General features: G+C 42.7%; 1 protein-coding gene across 2 annotated transcripts in view; it reads right to left on the bottom strand.

The window, feature by feature from the left end:
• pde10a (phosphodiesterase 10A) overlaps positions 1–21,645 on the bottom strand; it is a 224,873-nt gene that overhangs the window by 8,608 nt on the left and 194,620 nt on the right. For both annotated transcript variants that reach the window (XM_060925457.1, XM_060925458.1), the window contains exons 15-21: positions 18,580–18,663; positions 13,182–13,332; positions 12,917–13,072; positions 7,466–7,638; positions 7,250–7,361; positions 7,044–7,124; positions 6,781–6,869 (exon numbers count right to left, since the gene is read on the bottom strand). In XM_060925457.1, the coding sequence (XP_060781440.1) occupies positions 6,781–6,869; positions 7,044–7,124; positions 7,250–7,361; positions 7,466–7,638; positions 12,917–13,072; positions 13,182–13,332; positions 18,580–18,663 (846 nt within the window). The remainder of the gene's footprint in view (positions 1–6,780; positions 6,870–7,043; positions 7,125–7,249; positions 7,362–7,465; positions 7,639–12,916; positions 13,073–13,181; positions 13,333–18,579; positions 18,664–21,645) is intronic.

The raw sequence follows: 21,645 nt of genomic DNA, 5'->3' as shown, positions 1-21,645 counted from the left end.
TAGGCTACCTGTTTGGATGTAAAACTTGTTGCACGGTGATTTGATGCTCAGGAGGCGCATCAGATGATTAAGGACAGCGATTCAATTCAATCTTGAACTGCGACACTGCCGATGAGCAGTGTCTTTTTTTTTTTTTTTAAACTCAAGTGTAAATATTTCTTCTATTTATTATGAGCAAATTGTATGCGCTGTAGTGCATAGACAGGAAAAATGACTGCGCAATTTTTCCAGAGTTTAAAATATTTTCCTCAAAAATAGTTAATTTTGCGTTTAGAGTGTGAAATTTGGAGTTGGAGCAAAATTACAGCGTGATTGTGTAACAGGGTTGGTTGTGGCTCTGAACTGAGTAAAATAGTACAAGAGTTAATTTCAAGACGCACTGAATAGAGTCAAATACCAGATAAATGAAGCTGTTAGAAAAAGTAGCTTTAGAACTGTATTGGAACGTGTGAAAAACATTCCACCCACTGTGACGAACCGTTTTGGTCACTTGACCTGATGGAATAAAGGGATGGCAGTAGGAAGGGTTTTCACTCTTCTCATTGAATACCCCTCCCAACTGCTAACCCTTTATCCCAAAACAATAGGACATAAATCTGCTCCACTGATTTGGACAATTAACTGGCCATTGAAAAAAAATGTTGTGCTTGATCCATTCCCAAGACTGAACAGAATCACCTCAAGTGACCAAAACGGTTCATCATAATGGGTAAGGTCAAGTTTTTCCACACGTTCCAACACAGTTCTAAAACTGCTTTTTACAACATCTTCATTTATCTGTTTTTTTTTTTTTACGTACAATCATGACATACACGCTACAGAGATATTACTGTAGCAGAACTTTGAAAATACTTCTTAGATTTGTTGAAATTGACAACAATCAGAACATACCAAAATCATTAGAGTGCCAGAAAATACCCTCAGACCCCAGAGGATTAAATTGTTGTAATTAATAGCATATTTTTTTCCCCTAATCAAGTAGAGGAAAAAATTAGGGAATCACCTTGGAATTTCTAACAAATACCTGCACAAGTCTATAGATGTAAATTAGTCTGCAGTTAAGAGAGAGTGCTTGCAGGCCTCAGGCCCTGTCAACACGACAACGGATTCAGGTGAATCTGATAAAATTGCTTATCATTTCGGCCTGGCGTCCACACGGCACCGGCGTTTTGGGTGCCCCAAAACGAAATCTTTTGAGAACAGGTTCCAGAGTGAAAAAATCTGGCAACGGCGCCGTTGCGAAGTTGTCTGGATGAGTAGAATGGATTTGTTTACGATGACATCACAACCACATGACTGTCAGTGCTTCACGCCGGGTAGAAGTGTAACGAACTCGATGCGAGCTGTCAACAAATCCTATAACTTGGTTCATGAAACGTGCTTACAAAATATTTTCACTGTGAATATTTATTGTGTAATGGTGCAAAGTGAGAGAGAGAGAGAGAGAGAGAGAGTGTGAGAGAATAGCCCTTAGGGCAAAGTCTTTAGTCCAAACACTGCGGAAGCAGTACCAAACCGCGCACCGCCCGTGCGCTTTCCAAAAACAAAAACAATCCCGCCAGCAAACGTAGGAAAAAAAAAAAAAGGAGCGATCTCACCTCTTCAGATGTTGGTTTAAGTCCGACAATACATTCCTCAAAAAGGGCGTAGAAGAACAAAGTAATCCATCAACGTGTAGCATTCAATTTATTCCGGACCATTAAAGAATTCTGGAGGATATCAGAATGTTGGCGTACCGGCTTCCATCTACCCCCATTCATTCCTCTTTCCGCATCTTTCGTTTTACGCTACTGATTAATAATCAAAACTTTATGTGGCTAATGCTACAGAAGAAGGGGTTTATGCGCATGCATCTACTTCTTCTATTGTTCTGGTGTCTCCAATGGGACCGTCTTACAGCGCACGTAGTGGTGTGGCATGTGTATTGCATCGTTTTCAGCAAGCGTTGTTTCTCCATATGGAACTGAAATTTTACTGATCCGTTGCCCATGTGGACGCGATATTAAAAAAAAAAAAATCTCGTTGCCGTTGTCGTGTGGATGTAGCCTTAGTGAGCTGTTGCACCTGGCTGATCGACAGGAAACATGGCCCCAACAAGAGAGCTGTCAGTTGAAACAATGGAAAGGATTATAAAACTCCTTCAAGAAGGTAATTCAACACAGAGTGTGGCAAAAGATGTTGGTTGTTCCCAGCCAGCTGTGTCTATAGAGCAAGTACAAACAAAATGGGAAGGTTGTAAAAGGAAAACATACGGGTAGACGATGGAAGACGTCAAAGCGTCAGGACAGAAAACTCAAAGCAATGTGCCTTGAAAACAGAAAATGCACAACTGGGCGGAAACCGGGGTCCATGTTTGTGACCGAACTATAAGAAATGGGCTGAAGGAAATGGGATTTACAGATAGAAAAGCCAAACGGAAACCAACACCGAAAGAGAATCAGTCGTGGACGCTGGATGAAAGTGATGAATGATGAATCTGCATTGGCCCAGGAAATGATGCTGGATCTTTTGTCTGGTGCCGTTCCAGTTGAAACAAAGATGTCTGCCTGAAGAAAACTAGCACATTTCCACAATCATTGATGACATGGGGTTCCATCAGGTAAAGGACCAGGGGAGATGGCAATCATTTACATCTACAGTAAACACACAGGTGGACATTGAAATTTGACACCCTTCTCGTTCCATCAATAGAAAGTAGGTTTGGTGGTGGTCAGAGATGTCCACGAGCACCGGCGCCTGGCAGTTCTCTCTGCCTACACAGACGCTCTGCACCGGCTACTCAATCCCAGGAAAAAATATAAACTTGTCTTTCAATGTTCAAGCGATTTATATCGTCTCTGCTGCCCATAATTTGCTGCAAATTCAATTATTCCACCACGAAATTGTCTTCGATTCAGGTCTGGCAAGACCGGAAGTGACGCTATATTTGTTGACCGATTCTAGCACTCTGATTGGCTGAGCCAGACCACATGACCACGCCGTAGTGTATGTAGTGATGTTCCAGAGTCAGGCAGCGTACTACAGAGGGTAACCGAGAAAGCCTACATCTGGAGGGAAATTTCATAAATATTTTGGAAGTATTTTACAGGCAAATGGTTAGTAATTTATGAGCTGAGAATGCCCCAAGAAGGCGTAAATTTCAAAATTTTCTTAGGGGGGTGGCATTAGTGCACCTTTGGCTTTACCACCGCAAATTCCAGAGCTGCCTACTGCCTTTTTTTTTTTTTTTTAAGAACCCTGTGGTTGTTTAGTCATTTTTCAGGACGATGATCCATCTTGCGTTAAAACTTCTTCAGAAAAGGCACGTCAACTCTGACAGTACCAGCAAACAATTTTGGGGGAGTCCATGACAAGGCTCCATCCTGCAAAAGCTGATCTGTCAACTGCTAGAAGTTGGAACCTGATTGAGGCATTGACTTCACTAATAAAAAACAATATTCATCAAAGAATTCAAGCCGTAATAAGACAGAGGTTGTGCAACAAATTACTAAATTGTGATGGAAAAAAATAATGCCATTAATTACAACAATTTAATGTATTTCAGGCATGTTTTACAAAGCCAGAATTGTTCAGCTGTTAAACAAAAATAGTTTTGTCTCATATCTGCAAACATTTTTTCAGCTACAAAAAATAAATAAAAAAAGCTGAACGAACATCCTCAGTGTGTCACGATTCTGTATTTTTTGCTCACAGTCTGCCCTCCCCTCACCATTTTTTGAGACTGGTAGAGTGTCTGACGAGGTGACAGAGTCTCCTTACAGACATCGTTTCTGTAGCTTTATTAATGATTTGTAAAACGATTAATGAGAACTGCTTTTAACTGCATGCGTTTAGAACGCAGCTCTACTTTACGGAATGATTAGTTATACCTGTTGAACTCTGTTACAATGAAAATGCCTGAGAGGTTTGGAGTATTACCAAAAGGTACACTACCGTTCAAAAGTTTGGGGTCACCCAGACAATTTTGTGTTTTCCATGAAAAGTCACACTTGTATTTACCACCATAAGTTGTAAAATGAATAGAAAATATAGTCAAGACATTTTTCTGGCCATTTTGAGCATTTAATCGACCCCACAAATGTGATGCTCCAGAAACTCAATCTGCTCAAAGGAAGGTCAGTTTTATAGCTTCTCTAAAGAGCTCAACTGTTTTCAGCTGTGCTAACATGATTGTACAAGGGTTTTCTAATCATCCATTAGCCTTCTGAGGCAATGAGCAAACACATTGTACCATTAGAACACTGGAGTGATAGCAGGGTGTCTGCAGGCTTGAACAAGTTCAATTTAAGACTTTTTAAGACCCTTTTTAAGACCATAGCAGGTTAAAATTTAAGACTTATGCTGCACAAAAAAATAAAGAAAATTGGGAGAGCCTGAATTACTTTCGAAATAACAAAATTTATTATCATTCACCAATGAACTCATTACATCCCCAGGGTGCGCGCTTGCATTAATGAGGAACTAAGTTGCAGCGGAGCCAAAGACATCCTGCAAATCACTTGAGGATGAGGCATTCGATTCCGTACGGTTTGCGTGTTGTAGCGTTATAGTTTGCACGGAGTTAGCTGATACATCGTCTCGAGATGTGCTTGGACCTGACAACGATGAACAAAATTGAGTGATGGCATGCGATTGTTGCAGACTTTTATGGCAGCCTGGTGCTTCTCCGCTTTCGCGTGCGATTCCGGTGCATTTACACCCAGGGTGTTGAGTTTGAGTGTTCTTTTGCACAATGTGCAGTACGCCTCAAACGCATTGTTTGGTACACGTTTTAATCAGTCTACGAAACCACTGCGTTCAAGCCAGCAGTCGTTAAACTTGCATTTGCCCATTTTGCTACAAACCATGACAATAGGGCTGTGCGATATGGGAAAAAAATGAATATCCCGATACATTTTCTCCATTTCACGATATACGATATATATCTCGATATATTTAAATCTCCTCTAAAGGACCCCATGAAATCTAACGTTTACTCTTTACTGTTTTCACTACAATCCCTGCAGATTAAATAACATTCTTGGTTAACTTTACAGGTGGTTTTCAACAAATTTTAATTTTCATGTTGGTGATTAATCACAATTGAATTGAAATAAGACTATTTTTATTCAACAAAGATGTGGCACAAACTGCAAAAACAATCTTGAAAATTGCAGCAAAGGGGCAACACAATACAGAGCTGCTCAGAGCTCAAACCAATAAAGTGCAAGCTCAACACTGAGAGACATTTAGCCTAAATAAGAAAAGTGCTCTTTCATTAAATTATCTAAAAAAAAAAAAGATCTCCAAGCTATTAACCTGACTACTGAGAACCACTGGAACATTCACAATAGAGAGAGAGATTGAGGGAGAGAAGAAAGAGATCTGCAAAACATAATTTTCCTCTTTGCACACTTTTGAACTGAATGTTTTCTGGCTCTGCCTCTCAGATGTGTATAATTCCGGTGTTGCCTTCTCTGTAAAATGTCTGCAACCAGGCAACTCATATTTGGGATCGAGTGTGTTTAGTAATTTTTGGAAGCCTGGTTTTTCCACTATACTAACTGGGATCATGTCTTCGGCAATGAAGTGAGTGATTGCATCCGTTATAGCTCTCCATCTCTGACTCGGTTTCTCATATGGGTGGCTTTGGAGAACGAGGCTGCTATGGTCATTTGTTTAGCTTGTGGGAGGTTTTAGCTCGTGGGCAAGTAGTTCGGAGTTTAAGAGACTCTTCATACTGTACCGGGTGAGTTTCAGGTGATGGAACATATTTGTAGTGCTGCTGCCTTTCGTGATGACAGGGTTTTTTGCACACTTTACAAACTGGCATTTGCTGTTCCACGTCTTCCTCGCGATATCCAAAAAATGCCAGATGACTGACCCCTTACTAGTTCTTTTAGGAACCAATTCGTCCGCTTCCATTTTTAATTTGTCGCTGAAATTGACAGAGCCTACACGGTAGCCTACGCAACACCGGCAATTGCACAAACTGAGTCAGCGCTGTAAACCGGAACCAGGAAATCTTCCCGCCGGCAGTGTTGCCAGATACTGCTGATGTTTTCCAGCCCAAAATATGTTCAAAACCTGCTAAAACGCACTTAAAACCGCCCAATCTGGCAACACAACCGAAACTAGAAAATCTTCCCGGAAGTTCCTTTCAGCACCGAGATGCTAACCAATCCCGGGTGACATCTAGGTGCTGAAAGGAACTTCTGGGAAGATTTTCTATGTGCAGAATAATTCTGCACGTAACCTTGGTCTTAAATTACCCAAATGAGATTTTAGACCAACAGTGCAAAATATCTCTGTATTTTAGACTTTTTTAGGCCTAAAATTGAAAATATGTAATTTTAGACTTTTTTAGACTCCGCGGACACCCTGTGATAGTTGCTGGAAATGGGCCTCTATACACCTATGGAGATATTGCACCAAAAACCAGACGTTTGCAGCTAGAATAGTCATTTACCACATTAGCAATGTATAGAGTGGATTTCTGATTAGTTTAAAGTGATCTTCATTGAAAAGAACAGTGCTTTTCTTTCAAAAATAAGGACATTTCAAAGTGACCCCAAACTTTTGAACGGTAGTGCATGTAAACATGAGCTTCATTTCCATTCCATGTAACAATTACAAATATTGGTCAGACTTTGCATTCATTTCTAGAAGCAGAAGTTAAGATTTTCGGAGAAGCAGGGAACAGCTGGTCAAGACTGAGAACACTCGTGAAATCAATAATGAACTACTGTTGCAATGAGCTTACGTGTACCTTATTACCTACGAACTAATGAATTAACTGACCTGCAGGCTCTAAGAAGAGGAGAAGAAGGAGGGAACAGCTCAGACAGGGTGGTGTAACACGGAATGGCCACTGCATTGTAAAAACCCACCTACAAGCACAGATGCATCACATAGCTGTAAGACAGGAAGTGTAAAAACAACAGGAAACTACAGAGTGGTTACGAGAGTAACAAGTGCCTGTATAGAAAACAGTTTTCCAAATTCAGATTTTTAAAACAGTTCTGAAGCAGTGCCCCCCTTTTGTTTTTCAGGTGCAGAAGTACCTGTCCCTCTGGAACCTCATCCTTCTTATCCCTGTCCATCATCGGAATGGGCTGCATTCCTATCTTCTTCATCTCATCCCCCTGACGGAGAGACAAGATACGTCCTTTTATTTCTTAAGTGTTTTCCTGTTTAACCGAACCTGCTTGAATATGAATTTACAGAAAGTGTACTTTGGATGTCACCATGAAACGGTAATAAAGCTTACCTCAGCCCAGAACTCTGCATAGATGTCATTGGCTGTGAGGCGGGTGATGGGCCACAGTTTGGTAACGGAGCAGAGATCACACGCAGTCATCATCAGGCCAATTACACGGTCCCTGCCATGGACAAGCAATGAGGACATCGATCAGCCCGATACCAGACTCGTGAATAATGTCGTCTTTTAGCATACGCTTAGGCGTGACAGTGTATGACCTCTGACCTGTGGGCGTGGTTGTTCAGGTCCAGTGCGCTTGTGCTCAGCAGATCAGCAAGCTGCTTGCGGTTGCCAAAGTAGAGTGCCAGGTCGGTGGCGATGATGGCTTTGCGGATGATCTCTAGCACCTGCTCGTACTCGCTGGAAGTCAGGTTGGAGAAAATATTGTGCCCTTCCAGCTATGGGAAACAAAGAGATCAATAAAAAAGCAAAAGCTCCACTGAGGAGGCATACAGCTCAGCTGGAGAGCAGCAGCAAAGCCAAAACAAAGGTTCCCAAGGCTGAGCAGGTGATTTAGATAAGCAAATTTGAATAAGCAACTACAAACTGAGAAAATGACAGGAAACAAAGCATGAGTCAGGCTTTGGTCTGGAACTTTAAGGCTGCTAGTGTCAATCGTATGGCTATTATATAAACAGAACCAAATCAATCGATTCAATTAATTGGATTCATATAATCTGTGTGCTCTACAATGTCGATCCTCGGTTTAGTGCGATTTTTCTGCTCCGATGCACACTTTGACAAAGTGCTTGATAAATCAGCTGTGACCGCTGCCTGTCCACCACTGATTCCAGTGTGCGTTTTACACTGGACAGTCGGTATTTCTACCTAAGGCCCTGTCCACACGGCAACAGACTCAGGTGAATCTGATAAAATTGTTTATCGTTTCGGCCTGGCGTCCACACGGCACCGGCGTTTTGGGTGCCCCAAAATTAAATCTTTTGAGAACGGGTTCCAGAGTGAAAAAATCTGGCAACGGCGCTGTTGCGAAGTCGTCTGGATGAGTAGAACGGATTTGTTTATGATGACGTCACAACCACATGACTGTCAGTGCTTCATGCCGGGTAGAAGTGTAATGAACTCGATGCGAGTTGTCAACAAATCCTATAACTTGGTTCATGAAACGCGCTTACAAAATATTTTCACTGTGAATATTTATTGTGTAATGGTGCAAAGTGAGAGAGAGAGAATGAGAGAATAGCCCTTAGGGCAGAGTCTTTAGTCCAAGCACGGCGGAAGTACCGAGTATAACCAAACCGCGCACTGCCCGTGCGCTTTCCAAAAACAATCCCGCCAGCAAACATAGGAAAAAAAAAAAAAGGAGCGATCTCACCTCTTCAGATGTTGGTTTAAGTCCGACAATACATTCCTCAAAAAGGGCGTAGAAGAACAAAGTAATCCATCAACGTGTAGCATTCAATTTATTCCGGACCATTAAAGAATTCTGGAGGATATCAGAATGTTGGCGTACCAGCTTCCATCTACCCCCATTCATTCCTCTTTCCGCGTCTTTCGTTTTACGCTACTGATTAATAATCAAAACTTTATGTGGCTAATGCTACAGAAGAAGGGGTTTATGCGCATGCGTCTACTTCTTCTATTGTTCTGGTGTCTCCGATGGGACCGTCTTACAGCGCACGTAGAGGTGTGGCATGTGTATTGCATCGTTTTCAGCAAGCGTTGCGTTGCCATATGGACCTGAAATTTTACTGATCCGTTGCCTATGTGGACGCGATATTTAAAAAAAAAAAAAATCTCGTTGCCGTTGTCGTGTGGATGTAGCCTAAATCTACAAATACAGAGAAATTGTTCACTAGTGTGAGAAAATAAGCTCCTCTTTGATCATTTCACATTCTCCGCTCCCCTCCAAACGTGTGGAAATCCCGCTCATACATCCTTAGGTGTTTTGTTAGGATAGGTATCTCACCTCAAAACAGTACTCATTATTACTATGAAAGGATCAAAGAGGGATTAGTTTCTTTGCTGGGGGTGAGGAGTGATCTAGCACTTTTCCACCGGACAGTGTGGCATGGCTCAGGAAATTATCCACAATCCTCCATGTTGTAACTATTTTCAAGCAAGCAAGCTGTACTGTACAAAAATCTTTAGTGGGCTATGCATGGTAACAGCTCTTAAAATGGTAAAACCTACTCTTTTAAAGAAGTGGTTTTTTTTTGTGGCTACTGCCTTATATACAATAGAGGCTGTAGCCACTATGTCATCGTGTTGCAAGAATGAGCGTAACAGGTGTTCCTATTAAAATGACTGGCGCGTGTATACAATTTGGCTCACTGTTCAAAATAAACGGACTCAAGAAATCGCTTTCAGACATGTTTATGCTTATTACAGAGGGAAAGTCTCATCTCATCTCATCTAGCCGCTTTATTCTGTTCTACAGGGTCGCAGGCGAGCTGGATCCTATCCCAGCTGACTACGGGCGAAAGGTGGGGTACACCCTGGACAAGTCGCCAGGTCATCACAGGGCTGACACATAGACACAGACAACCATTCACACTCACATTCACACCTACGGTCAATTTAGAGTCACCAGTTAACCTAACCTGCATGTCTTTGGACTGTGGGGGAAACCGGAGCCCCCGGAGGAAACCCACGCGGACACGGGGAGAACATGCAAACTCCGCACAGAAAGGCCCTCGCCGGCCACGGGGCTCGAACCCGGACCTTCTTGCTGTGAGGCGACAGCGCTGACCGCTACACCACCGTGCCACCCAGAGGGAAAGTGTGTTCCTATTTTAAAAATATACTCCGGGTCGTCCCCCTTTCCTCGCCTTCTTCAGTCAGTGGTCCCATGTGTGATGGAGATGTGGCGCGTGGCCGAGTTGTTACGGGAAGTTGTCGAAAAGAGTATTGAGACCACTGAGCTCTAGCGCCGGGCCCTTTTCCAGGAAATAAGAGTTTGGGGCATGGCGACAGCGTGTGTATGTCAGTCTCGGTTCGGCGGTCTCAGTTTCGAAAACTGTAAGAGTAGAATAATATAAAGTCCAGACAGACACTTTGTATATTTTACTTCTGTGATTTTTAAATTGTTCATTTTTGCGGCTACTGTACGGACATGGTCTCAGAAAACAATTTTATTTATAAGCAGAAGCCACATGTACCCATAGGGTACCTATTTTTTTATTTTTATTTTTCCTGGACAGCAATGTAAATACTTTGAGCAGTTTTAAAAAGCAATTTGGTATTTCAGATTCTTTATTTATTTACTTACCCATGGTTAACATTTAATTATTGCTATTTGCTTGATCTTATTTCTTCCTTGTGATCGAAGTAAAATCTACCAAATCTAGGTTTGGGAAAATCCAAGATGATTTTTCTATTCACTTTCTTTGAGCTTTACCAGGGATGAGAATGAAAAATATTTTAGAAGTCTGAAAAAACCGGGGGCGGCACGGTGGTGTAGTGGTCAGCGCTGTCGCCTCACAGCAAGAAGGTCCTGGGTTCGAGCCCAGCGGCCGGCGAGGGCCTTTCTGTGTGGAGTTTGCATGTTCTCCCCGTGTCCGCGTGGGTTTCCTCCGGGTGCTCCGGTTTCCCCCACAGTCCAAAGACATGCAGGTTAGGTTAACTGGTGGCTCTAAATTGACCGTAAGTGTGAATGTGAGTGTGAATGGTTGTCTGTGTCTATGTGTCAGCCCTGTGATGACCTGGCGACTTGTCCAGGGCGTACCCCGCCTTTCGCCCGTAGTCAGCTGGGATAGGCTCCAGCTTGCCTGCGACCCTGTAGAAGGATAAAGCGGCTACAGATAATGAATGAATGAATGAATGAAAAAACCGGGGCAGGGGGAGACATGGGTCTAATTATTTTTGGCTATTTTTTTTTTAACCCCAAAACCATTAATTTTAATCAGCAAAAATTTGCAATTTATTTGGAAATAAATTCCCCTTCTTGGTGGACTCCCAGGTGAAAATGATTAATATGGTACAAGAGACTTGTTTTTAATCAATTCACATTTGATGATTTCAAAAAATCAATGCACCTTTTAATATAAACGAGCTCTACAGTATTATATTTCTGCATTTTTGTGATTCATCTTTGAATACTCCAATCCTTTAAAATGAAGTGCAAACCAGAAAAAAGTTCTATCATATAATTCTCTGAAGCTTTCTTCTGATGTTATCATGGTAGCAGGAGGTCTTGCATATTAAGCAGGCAACATCACTCATCACTTCCCTTTCAACTGTTGTGTGGACTAACTCGGTTTTATCTGGACAGGCTGTTGTGTAATGTAATACAGATACCATATGGCCAATTTGAACATCGAGATGGTGATTTTGAATTAAAGAACAGGCATGTACAATGGGCATTACATATTGGAAAATTTTTTTAAATCAAAAACTATAAGTTCATCTCGGCCTAAAAAATGTGGGCAGACGCTCCCGCGCGGCACATGCCAGCAATTCCGTCCCCCTATGAAATGAGCAATAAGTCGGAGAGTTATACATGCTATCATACCTAAAATTTTATCAGAAATATAGATATGATACTATGATTCTCCCCAACATGCTACATTAGATAAGCTAACCCCATTTATAAAAGATACACACTTATATATGACGTGTAATTGATATATTTTTGGGGCGCGCGCTCTCTCTCTGCCATGCTGATCCTGTAGGCTGCACTGACTCAAACTCCGGTCCTCGAGAAAAGGGATAAAAGCCCGCCCACACTGAAAGCTGATTGGCTTATTTTGCTGAGTAACCCAATCAAGATGCTCTTTGTCTGGCATGCGCTACATGAACAGGCACACAGGCAGTGTTGCCAGATTGGGTGCTTTTAAGTGCATTTTGGCGGGTTTTTAACATATTTTGGGCTGGAAAACGTCAGCAGTATCTGGCAACACTGCAAACAGTCTCCCTCGCGCGCGCACATTGTAAGATGCGTGATGCAGACCTTAATGTTGCGCGCGCACGCTCTTGCTCGCTTCTATCAATATGCAGGAGACTCCCGGAACTTCCGGGATACTTGGGATGTCTGCGTTATAAGGTGACCACAGATTGTTAATCATATCCCCCCCCCAAAAAAATTTCTCAACGGATTTACATCGATCTCAAAAACAATCATTTTTGTCTGAAAAAGTCGGAAATCCGCCAATCGGCGGAAAATTCTCATCCCTGCTTTACATAGGATACAAAATGCATGAAGTGTGCGTGTGTGTTAAGTCCTCTGATAACTTATGATTATATCAAAAGATCTATATATTGGTATACTTGGCTATGTTCCAAACATATGGGCAACCATTCAGTGAAAGATTCCTCTTTATTTTCACTAAATATTATGGTATTGTACTCACATGCTGTCACTAAAACAAACTAGCTATATGTTATACTTATGAGAGAAATGTGGATGGAGAGCCACACTGAATCAGACATGCCTGGTTTCATTTCAAAACACTTTCTGAATTGAGCATTTCACTACTTATGCCCAGCAAGTCATTACGTGAAGCAAACGTCCTGCTTTCACGAATAGTGATGCAACGGGAATGTGACGCTCGCTGTGAAAGGGACACAGACAGCCCCGAGTTTCCCTGCTGCTGAGCCATGGCGAGTGGCGCTGTTCAGTGGAGAAGTGCTTCTAGAGAGGCGATGAAGTCAGGAATGGGACACAGCTCACCAGAAAAGAAGCCAAGAGTGTGTAGATACAGTGTATGAGAGCTCTACCTGCAGGATGGACACTGTCTGGGAGAAATGATGCTGTTCCATGGTGGATGTGGAGTACAGTGCTGCCAGCGGGTGGTCAAACTTTTGCAGGTAGCTGTTGCTGTAGCCTCGGTGGTCCAAGTCATGACACAAGCAGGCTATAAGCAGACCTTTCCTCTGGGTACAAACAGAGAAACAGGGGAAGACAACATGAGATTGCATGCAAGAAATATATTTTTTTAGGGAAAAAAAATTGGTGTGTGTGTGTGTGTGCACGCGCACTGACCTCCAGTTCAGTGAAGATTCCAGAGGTTTTTTGGAGAATGACATACATGCAGTGGGCCACAGTCACCGCATGCTTCCAGTTGTGGTATGGAACCCGTCGGTAATTCTTTCGCACTGACATGGTGAAGCGACACAACTTCTCCAGCTCAAAACTTCACACACACGCACACAGAGCTTAGAAACTTTGACAAACACCTCATCATTCTATATGAGCCACATTACACTAAGCAAGCACGGATAAACCACCAAGTTGAACCTGTTGTTAATTGGTCCATAACCATTTTCACATGTGCTTTCACAAAGGTGGCAATTTTAAGGGCAAATAGTTGATCACAATAGAGTTCAGGTCATTATGGTAAAACCACTTGTGTAAACACACAAACAGCTAAACACACTCCTATTAACAGTTACACTGAAACAAGTAAGTGCTTTGAATCTTATGTACAGTGGTGCTTGACAGTTTGTGAACCCTTTAGAATTTTCTATCTTTCTGCATAACTATGACCTAAAACAACATCAGATTTTCACCCAAGTCCTAAAAGTAGATAAAGAGAACCCAGTTAAACAAATGAGACAAAAATATTATACTTGGTCATTTATTTATTGAGGAAAATTATCCAATATTACATATCTGTGAGTGGCAAAAGTATGTGAACCTCTAGGATTAGCAGTTAATTTGAAGGTGAAATTAGAGTCAGGTGTTTTCAATCAATGGGATGACAATCAGGTGTGAGTGGGCACCCTGTTTTATTTAAAGAACAGGGGTCTATCAAAGTCTGATCTTCGCAGCATGTTTTAGCTCATCAGGCTGGAAAAGGTTACAAAACCATCTCTAAAGAGTTTGGACTCCACCAATCCACAGTCAGACAGATTGTGTACAAATGGAGGAAATTCAAGACCATCACTACCCTCCCCAGGAGTGGTCAACCAACAAAGATCACTCCAAGAGCAAGGCGTGTAATAGTCGGCGAGGTCACAAAGGACCCCAGGGTAACTTCTAAGCAACTGAAGGCCTCTCTCACATTGGCTAATGTTAATGTTCATGAGTCCACCATCAGGAGAAGACTGAACAACAATGGTGTGCATGGCAGGGCTGCAAGGAGAAAGCCACTGCTCTCCAAAAAGAACATTGCTGCTCGTCTGCAGTTTGCTAAAGATCACGTGGACAAGCCAGAAGACTATTGGAAAAATGTTTTGTGGATGGATGAGACCAAAATAGAACTTTTGGTTGAAATGAGAAGCGTTATGTTTGGAGAAAGGAAAACACTGCATTCCAGCATAAGAACCTTATCCCATCTGTGAAACATGGTGGTGGTAGTATCATGGTTTGGGCCTGTTTTGCTGCATCTGGGCCAGGACGGCTTGCCATCATTGATGGAATAATGAATTCTGAATTATACCAGCGAATTCTAAAGGAAAATGTCAGGACATCTGTCCATGAACTGAATCTCAAGAGAAGGTGGGTCATGCAGCAAAACAACGACCCTAAGCACACAAGTCGTTCTACCAAAGAATGGTTAAAGAAGAATAAAGTTAATGTTTTGGAATGGCCAAGTCAAAGTCCTGACCTTCATCCAATGGAAATGTTGTGGAAGGACCTGAAGCGAGCAGTTCATGTGAGGAAACCCACCAACATCCCAGAGTTGAAGCTGTTCTGTACGGAGGAACGGGCTAAAATTCCTCCAAGCCGGTGTGCAGGACTGATCAACAGTTACCGCAAACGTTTAGTTGCAGTTATTGCTGCACAAGGGGGTCACCAGATACTGAAAGCAAAGGTTCACATACTTTTGCCACTCACAGATATGTAATATTGGATCATTTTCCTCAATAAATAAATAATGAAGTATAATATTTTTGTCTAATTTGTTTAACTGGGTTCTCTTTATCTACTTTTAGGACTTGTGTGAAAATCTGATGTTGTTTTAGGTCATATTTATGCAGAAAGATAGAAAATTCTAAAGGGTTCACAAACTTGCAAGGACCACTGTATGAGAAGACTGAAGCAACAACGCAGAGAAAAGTCTGTAAATTGACATAAGAAGTCAAGGACAGGTACATGTATAGTTTTTTTTTTTGAAACATTTTTATTTGTATATTGTATAGTCTGTTTGTTCTTGGGATTTTTTTTTTAAATTCTACATGTACATATCTACATATGTACATGTATTCTTGGGCAAATAAAGCAACATAATGATTAGTTACTTGCCACCATTTTGGACTGTATGCACACATCCTCTTGTAGGTACATCGATATTCAATTTATTCACACAGTGTCTTGCAAAAGTATTCATTCCCCTTGGTGTTTGTCCTGTTTTGTCATATAAGCTGGAATTAAAATGGATTTCTGGAGGGTTAGCACCATTTGATTTACACCACATGCCTACCACTTTAAAGGTGCACATTGTTGTTTTATTGTGACACAAACAAGGATTAACATGAAAAAACAGAAATCTGGAGGGTGCATATGTATTCATCCCCCAAAGTCAATACTTTGTAGAGCCACCTTTTGCTGCAATTACAGCTGCAAGTCTCTTGGGGTATGTCGCTATTAGCATAGCACATCTAGCCACTGGGATTTTTGCCCATTCCTCAAGGCAAAACTGCTCCAACTCCTTCAAGTTAGATGGGTTGCGTTGGTGCACAGCAATCTTCAAGTTATGCCACAGATTCTCAATTGGATTGAGGTCTGGGCTTTGATTAGGCCATTCCAAGACATTTAAATGTTTCCCTTTAAACCACTCCATTGTAGCTTTAGCAGTATGTTTAGGGTCACTGTCCTGCTGGAACAGGACCCTTTGTCTCAGTCTCAAACCTCTGGCCGACTCGAACAAGTTTTCCTCCAGAATTGCCCTGTATTTAGGTGCCATTCATCTTTCCTTCAGCCCTGACCAGCTTTCCTGTCCCTGCAGATGAAAAACATCCCCACAGCATGATGCTGCCACCACCATGCTTCACTGTAGAAATGGTGTTCGGTTTGCACCACACATGGCAAAAAAGATCAATTTTGGTCTCATTTGACCAGAGAATCATCTTCCATGTGTTTGGGGAGACTGCCACATGCTGTTGGGAAAACTCCAAATGTGTTTTCTTAAGCAATTACTTTTTCTGGCCACTCTTCCATAAAGCCCTGCTCTGTGGAGTGCATGGCTTAAAGTGGTCCTATGGACAAATACTCCCATCTCCTCTGTGGATCTTTGTAGCTCCTTCAGTGTTATCTTTGGTGTCTTTGCTGCATCTCTGATTAATGCCCTCCTTGCCTGGTTTGAGAGTTTTGGTGGGCGGGGCCTTCTCTTGTCAGGTTTGTAATGGTGCCATATTCTTTCCATTTTGCTATAATGGATTTAATGGTGCTCCCTGGGATATTCAAAGTTTGGGATATTTTTTAGAACCCAAACCTGATCTATACTTCTCCACAACTTTGTCTCTGACCTGTTTGGAGGGCTCCTTGGTTTTCATGTTGCTTGCTTAATACTGTTGCAGAGTCAGGCTCCTTCCAGAACTGGTTGATTTATACAGACATCATGCGACACTTTGACTGCACACAGGTAGATCACACAGGTAGAGAGTCTGGTCGATAGTTGAACCTTGGATTCAGGAGGAACAATGGACCAGCTCTTTACCCTTACAAGGGTACTGGAGGGTTCATGGGAGTTTGCCCAACTGGTCTACATGTGTTTTGTGGACCTGGAGAAGGCTTATGACCACGTCCCTCAGGGTGCCCTGTGGGGGGTGCTTCGGGAGTATGGGCAGGAGTTTGGTTCGCATTGCCGGCAGTAAGTTGGTGCATGTGGGACTCCGCCAGGGCTACCCCCTTTGTCACCAGTTCTGTTCATAACTTTAATGGACAGAATTTCTAGGCGCAGTCAAGGGGTGGAGGGTGTCCGGTTTGGTGTTTTGCGGATGATGTGGTCCTGTTGGTTTCATCAACCTGTGACCTACAGCATGTGCTGGGACGGTTTGGAGCCGAGTGTGAAACGGCTGGGATGAGGATCAGCACCTCCAAGTCCGTGGCCATGGCGCTCAGCCGGAAATGTGTGGAGTGCCTACTTCAGGTCGGGGGGAGTTGGACAGATGATCAGGGCAGCGTCAGCAGTGATGCAGACGCTAAACCGGTCTGTTGTGGTGAAGAGAGAGCGGAGCCAAAAGGCAAAGCTCTCAATTTATTGGTCCAGCTACGTTCCCACCCTCACCTATGGTCACGAGCTGTGGGTAGTGACCGAAAGAATGAGATCACGGATACAAGCGGTCGAAATGAGTTTTCTCCACAGGGTGGCTGGGCTCTCCCTTAGAGACAGGGTGAGAAGCTTGGTCATTTGGGAGAGACTCGGAGTAGAACCACTGCTCCTCCACATCGAAAGGAGTCAGTTGAGGTGGTTCGGGCACCTTGTTAGGATGCCCCCGGATGCCTCCCAGGGGAGGTTCTCTGGGCATACCCCACCGGGAGGAGACCCTGGGGCAGACCTAGGATATGCTGGAAAGATTACATCTCTCGGCTGGCCAGGGAACGCCCCGGTATTCCCCCAGAAGAGCTGGTGGAGGTGGCCAGGGAGAGGGAAATCTGGGCTGCTCTGCTTAGGCTGCTACCCCCACGACCTGGACCCAGATAAGCGGCAGAAAATGGATGGATGGATGGATGGATGGATGGATGGATATGAAAAAGGGTGAAATATCTACGCACACTCCAGATTTCTGTTTTTTCATCTTAATTATTGTTTGTGCCACAGTAAAACAACAATTTGCACTTTTAAAGTGATAGGCATGTTGTGTAAATCAAATGGTGCTAACCCTCCAAAAATCTATTTTAATTCCAGCTTGTAATGTAACAAAACACCATGGGGGGGGGGGGGGGGGGGATATCCTTTTGCAAGACACTGTAGATGTTTTAACATATTTTTTAAATTCTATTTTATGTTGTACAGTGCCTCCTTTTCTTTTTGCATGTCTGATAACTTGCTGCTGCAACAAAATTTCCCAGCTTGGGATAAATAAAGTAAATCAGTCAGTCAGTGTAAATGCAACAGTAGAGGCTGGATTATTTTTGAATCTTTCAACACTGGAATAAGTACAGAAAAAAAAGATAAACACATTCAAGTGTTTTGAAACATGAAGTCCATTTCTGTATCCTTCCCTGTGTAACAGCGCTTTTGTGGGATCTGTTGTTTAAAGGCTGTTAGTGTGAATGATGCAAAATCAGAATAAGATCTGTAAAGGCTGAGAAAGCAGATATGCTGAAAACTTCATGGGCTGAGTGTGTGAAAAAACAGAGCGAACAGATTTGTAATGATTTTTTTTTCTGAAGTATGTATAGAATTTTTCCCCCGTAACGTCTTAGCGTCATTTACACCTGCTTTTAATTCTGTGCAGAGGTCTTGGGGGTTGGTGTGAGGTGTTATCCTCACCTGTTTTTCCCACATGAAGTGTGAATCATATACACAAAGACTGCAGGCCAGAGTTCCTCATAGGGGCTTATGTCAAAGTGGAACCTACAAAGATAAGCAGAGTGTGAATGAACTGCATATGTTCATATGAATGATTATCTCTTTGGGAAGGAAAAAAAAAAAAAGGAATTTTTTAAAAATCAGGTATAATCATTTCCCAGTCTCACCCAATAACTGCTCATCCACTCTTACCCTGTCCACACTAGGGATTTTGTACCGATACGAAACTACTTTTGTACCGCAACACCTGTCCACACTAGCAACTATACCGGTACTGTAGCGGTATAACTGTATTGGTACGAAACCCACAAATGTATGGGTTTCGTACCGGTACAGTATCGGTACTGTAGCGCTTCGCTGTAGTGTGGACAGATGAAGCGGTTCTGTATCGATACAAATATAATGTAGCCTAGTAAACTAGAGCCACCCGCCTAGCGGCCAAAAATATTTTTGCCTGTGAGTGGGTCTAGCCTCGCACCATATAAACAAAAACACCCCGGGCATCAAATCGTGCCCGCCAATCACAACGCAAGGTTTTTGTTTGGATTCTTTGGGCGGGCTTTTGCAGGAGTGACGACAAAGCTGCGCGACGCTGGAGAAAGCACAACAGGAAAGATGGCTACCGCTAGTGAACAGCGCGCGTTTGACTCCGCTTTGGAATCAGTTTTAGAAGAATTAGACTTGGAGTTTTCGTTGAAACATGAGCAGGAAGAGGCTCTCCGCTCATTCCTTTTCAAAAAGGATGTTTTCGCTGTTTTGCCGACCGGCTATGGCAAAAGTCTGATCTACCAGCTGGCTCTGCTCGTAGCCAAAAGGATGGGGCTAGTTTGTGCAGTACGAAGAATTAATAAACAGCTTTGAAACATTACTTTTTGATTGTTTCTTATTTTCCCGTTATTTTAAATTTAAGGGAAATTATTTCACCAAACACCACTAAATAAAAACTCTCAAAAACAGTTTAAGCAAACCCTTGAAAAACACTTGAAAAAAATAAGAGTGTATGTTAAGTATGTGGTACAGACTCCAAACTTGTGGTCATTATCTCCAAACTTCTTAATATCTAGAACCTGTTTATTAATTAATACGCATTTTGAAAAATTATTTATTTCAAAGTCTCCCCCACTGCTTTCTGTCGCTCTGACTACGTCACAGTCACTGTTGCGCTGATTGGTCAGAGCGTTGGCCTATACGCACAGAGACAGTTTGAAAGACAGCGGGTTGTTCCTCCTACACCCGTCGGAAATGTCTACGGATCGAGGCCAGACTAAATATTCACGTTTAGGGCCCGTTTACACGAGGACGCTGTCGGGTAAAAACAACTAAATATTTTATCAGAAGTGCCTTTCGTTTACACGAGGACGGCGTTTCCGAGGCTGAAAAACGGATAAAATTGAAAACGCCTTCCAGAGTGGATAAGTTAAAAACGGCCCCCGTTGCATATCCGTCTAAACTACCCAATACGCCAAACTCTGCTCGGATCTGCTCACGTCGGGTACGCGTTTATGTCATACATATGTCATATACTGCACATGCCAGCCGGGAAGTAAGTAATAAAGTAAGAGCATGTCTGATTACATCGATCCAACGGACCTTCAAGCTGCTCTGTGTTTTAATGCAGTAGATGTGTTTTCCTGCTCACCCGCCCGGCTGGAGCTCCTCAGTTTGGTGTCGCCAAGTTACACACACACACACACGCACGCGCGTGCCGCCTATTCAAGCCGCTCGTGAAACCATAAACCCGAGACTGAAAACAAAACTAGCAGCCGAACGAGTTTATTTTGCTGAGATGGACACTGCCTTTTCTCTTCTTCACCGAAACAAGAGTGAGTGTTACTTAATAAAGGCAGATTAAAAGAGTTTCGGTTTGCTCCTGCTCCTCCCTCAAGCACTACAGTACCTCAGCCGGACCGGTGTTCTGTAAAGTTATCCTAGCAAGTTCTCATACAGACCGGTTTATTATTCAAAACAAGTCATTACAAGTTATTTGACTCGGCCAAAGACTCGACCAATACGCACAAAACATAAAAATCGGCAAATGCGTGAAATTCTCACCGATTTTCTATCAGCCCAGCTGATCGGTGGGACAAAACTACTGTTGAATTTTCCTACCCTCCTGGATTTCGCGCATGTGTAGATGGCTTGGTAGGATAACTTGACAGAACAGCAGCGCAGATGTGCAGATCAGACAAGACAGAAGACGTTGCGCATGCGTGCAGACATAGCGGAGACATTTATGCGTCACCGTATAGACGCAGATTTCCTCCTTGAAAACGGTCGTGTAGACGCGGAAAAAAGTGAGAACGAAAACGGACTTTTGCGTTTTTGTTTTATACCGTCCCCGTGTAAAGTGGGCCTTAGTCTGGCTTGCCAGGCTAAATATAATGCACATGCGCAAAGTCACACACCTCAATCGATGTCTTTGCTGAATAAAATAGTGAAGAACGGAGATTCGTTTGTTTCTTTCTCAACTGCCTCGCGCGTTTTATACGATTCGACTGAATAAATGACCACCAGAAATACAGACTGTACACTGAGAACAAAAAGCACGCACACGTTGTTTCATCCGTACGGAAGCCGAGAGAGGCCCTTCATATAATCCTTTTTTTATTCACCTTGTTATCCCGAGATAACGACATAATTAATTCAGGATCTCGAGAAAACAACACAACTAATTCGAGATCTTGAGAAAACAAAACCGTTATTCCGAGATCTCGAGAAAACAAAATTATTTCATGATCTTGAGTAAACAGCTGAGAAATGGTTCATTCAGGTGCGCCAAGAGACTTGTGATATGCTGACTTTGGGGCTATTTCTCATTCTGTATAGACGCAACTTTGGTCATTAGAATGTCTGGAATAATCGATCACCTAATAAGGCAATGTTTTGATCAGGGGTTGACACAGGGAGAGATTGCATTAAGTCTTTTAATAAGGGATAATTTCAAAATGAGTCCGCGGCACCTCCGCAGAAGACTGGCCCGGCTTCGTCTCTACCGACGGAGATACAGTGATCCAGCTGAGATCATGA

This window comes from Neoarius graeffei, chromosome 7, assembly GCF_027579695.1.
Source record: "Neoarius graeffei isolate fNeoGra1 chromosome 7, fNeoGra1.pri, whole genome shotgun sequence".
In the NCBI taxonomy this organism is placed as follows: Eukaryota; Metazoa; Chordata; class Actinopteri; order Siluriformes; family Ariidae; genus Neoarius; species Neoarius graeffei.
Note: the sequence above shows the minus strand (reverse complement) of the source record. Positions and strands in the feature narration are given on the sequence as shown.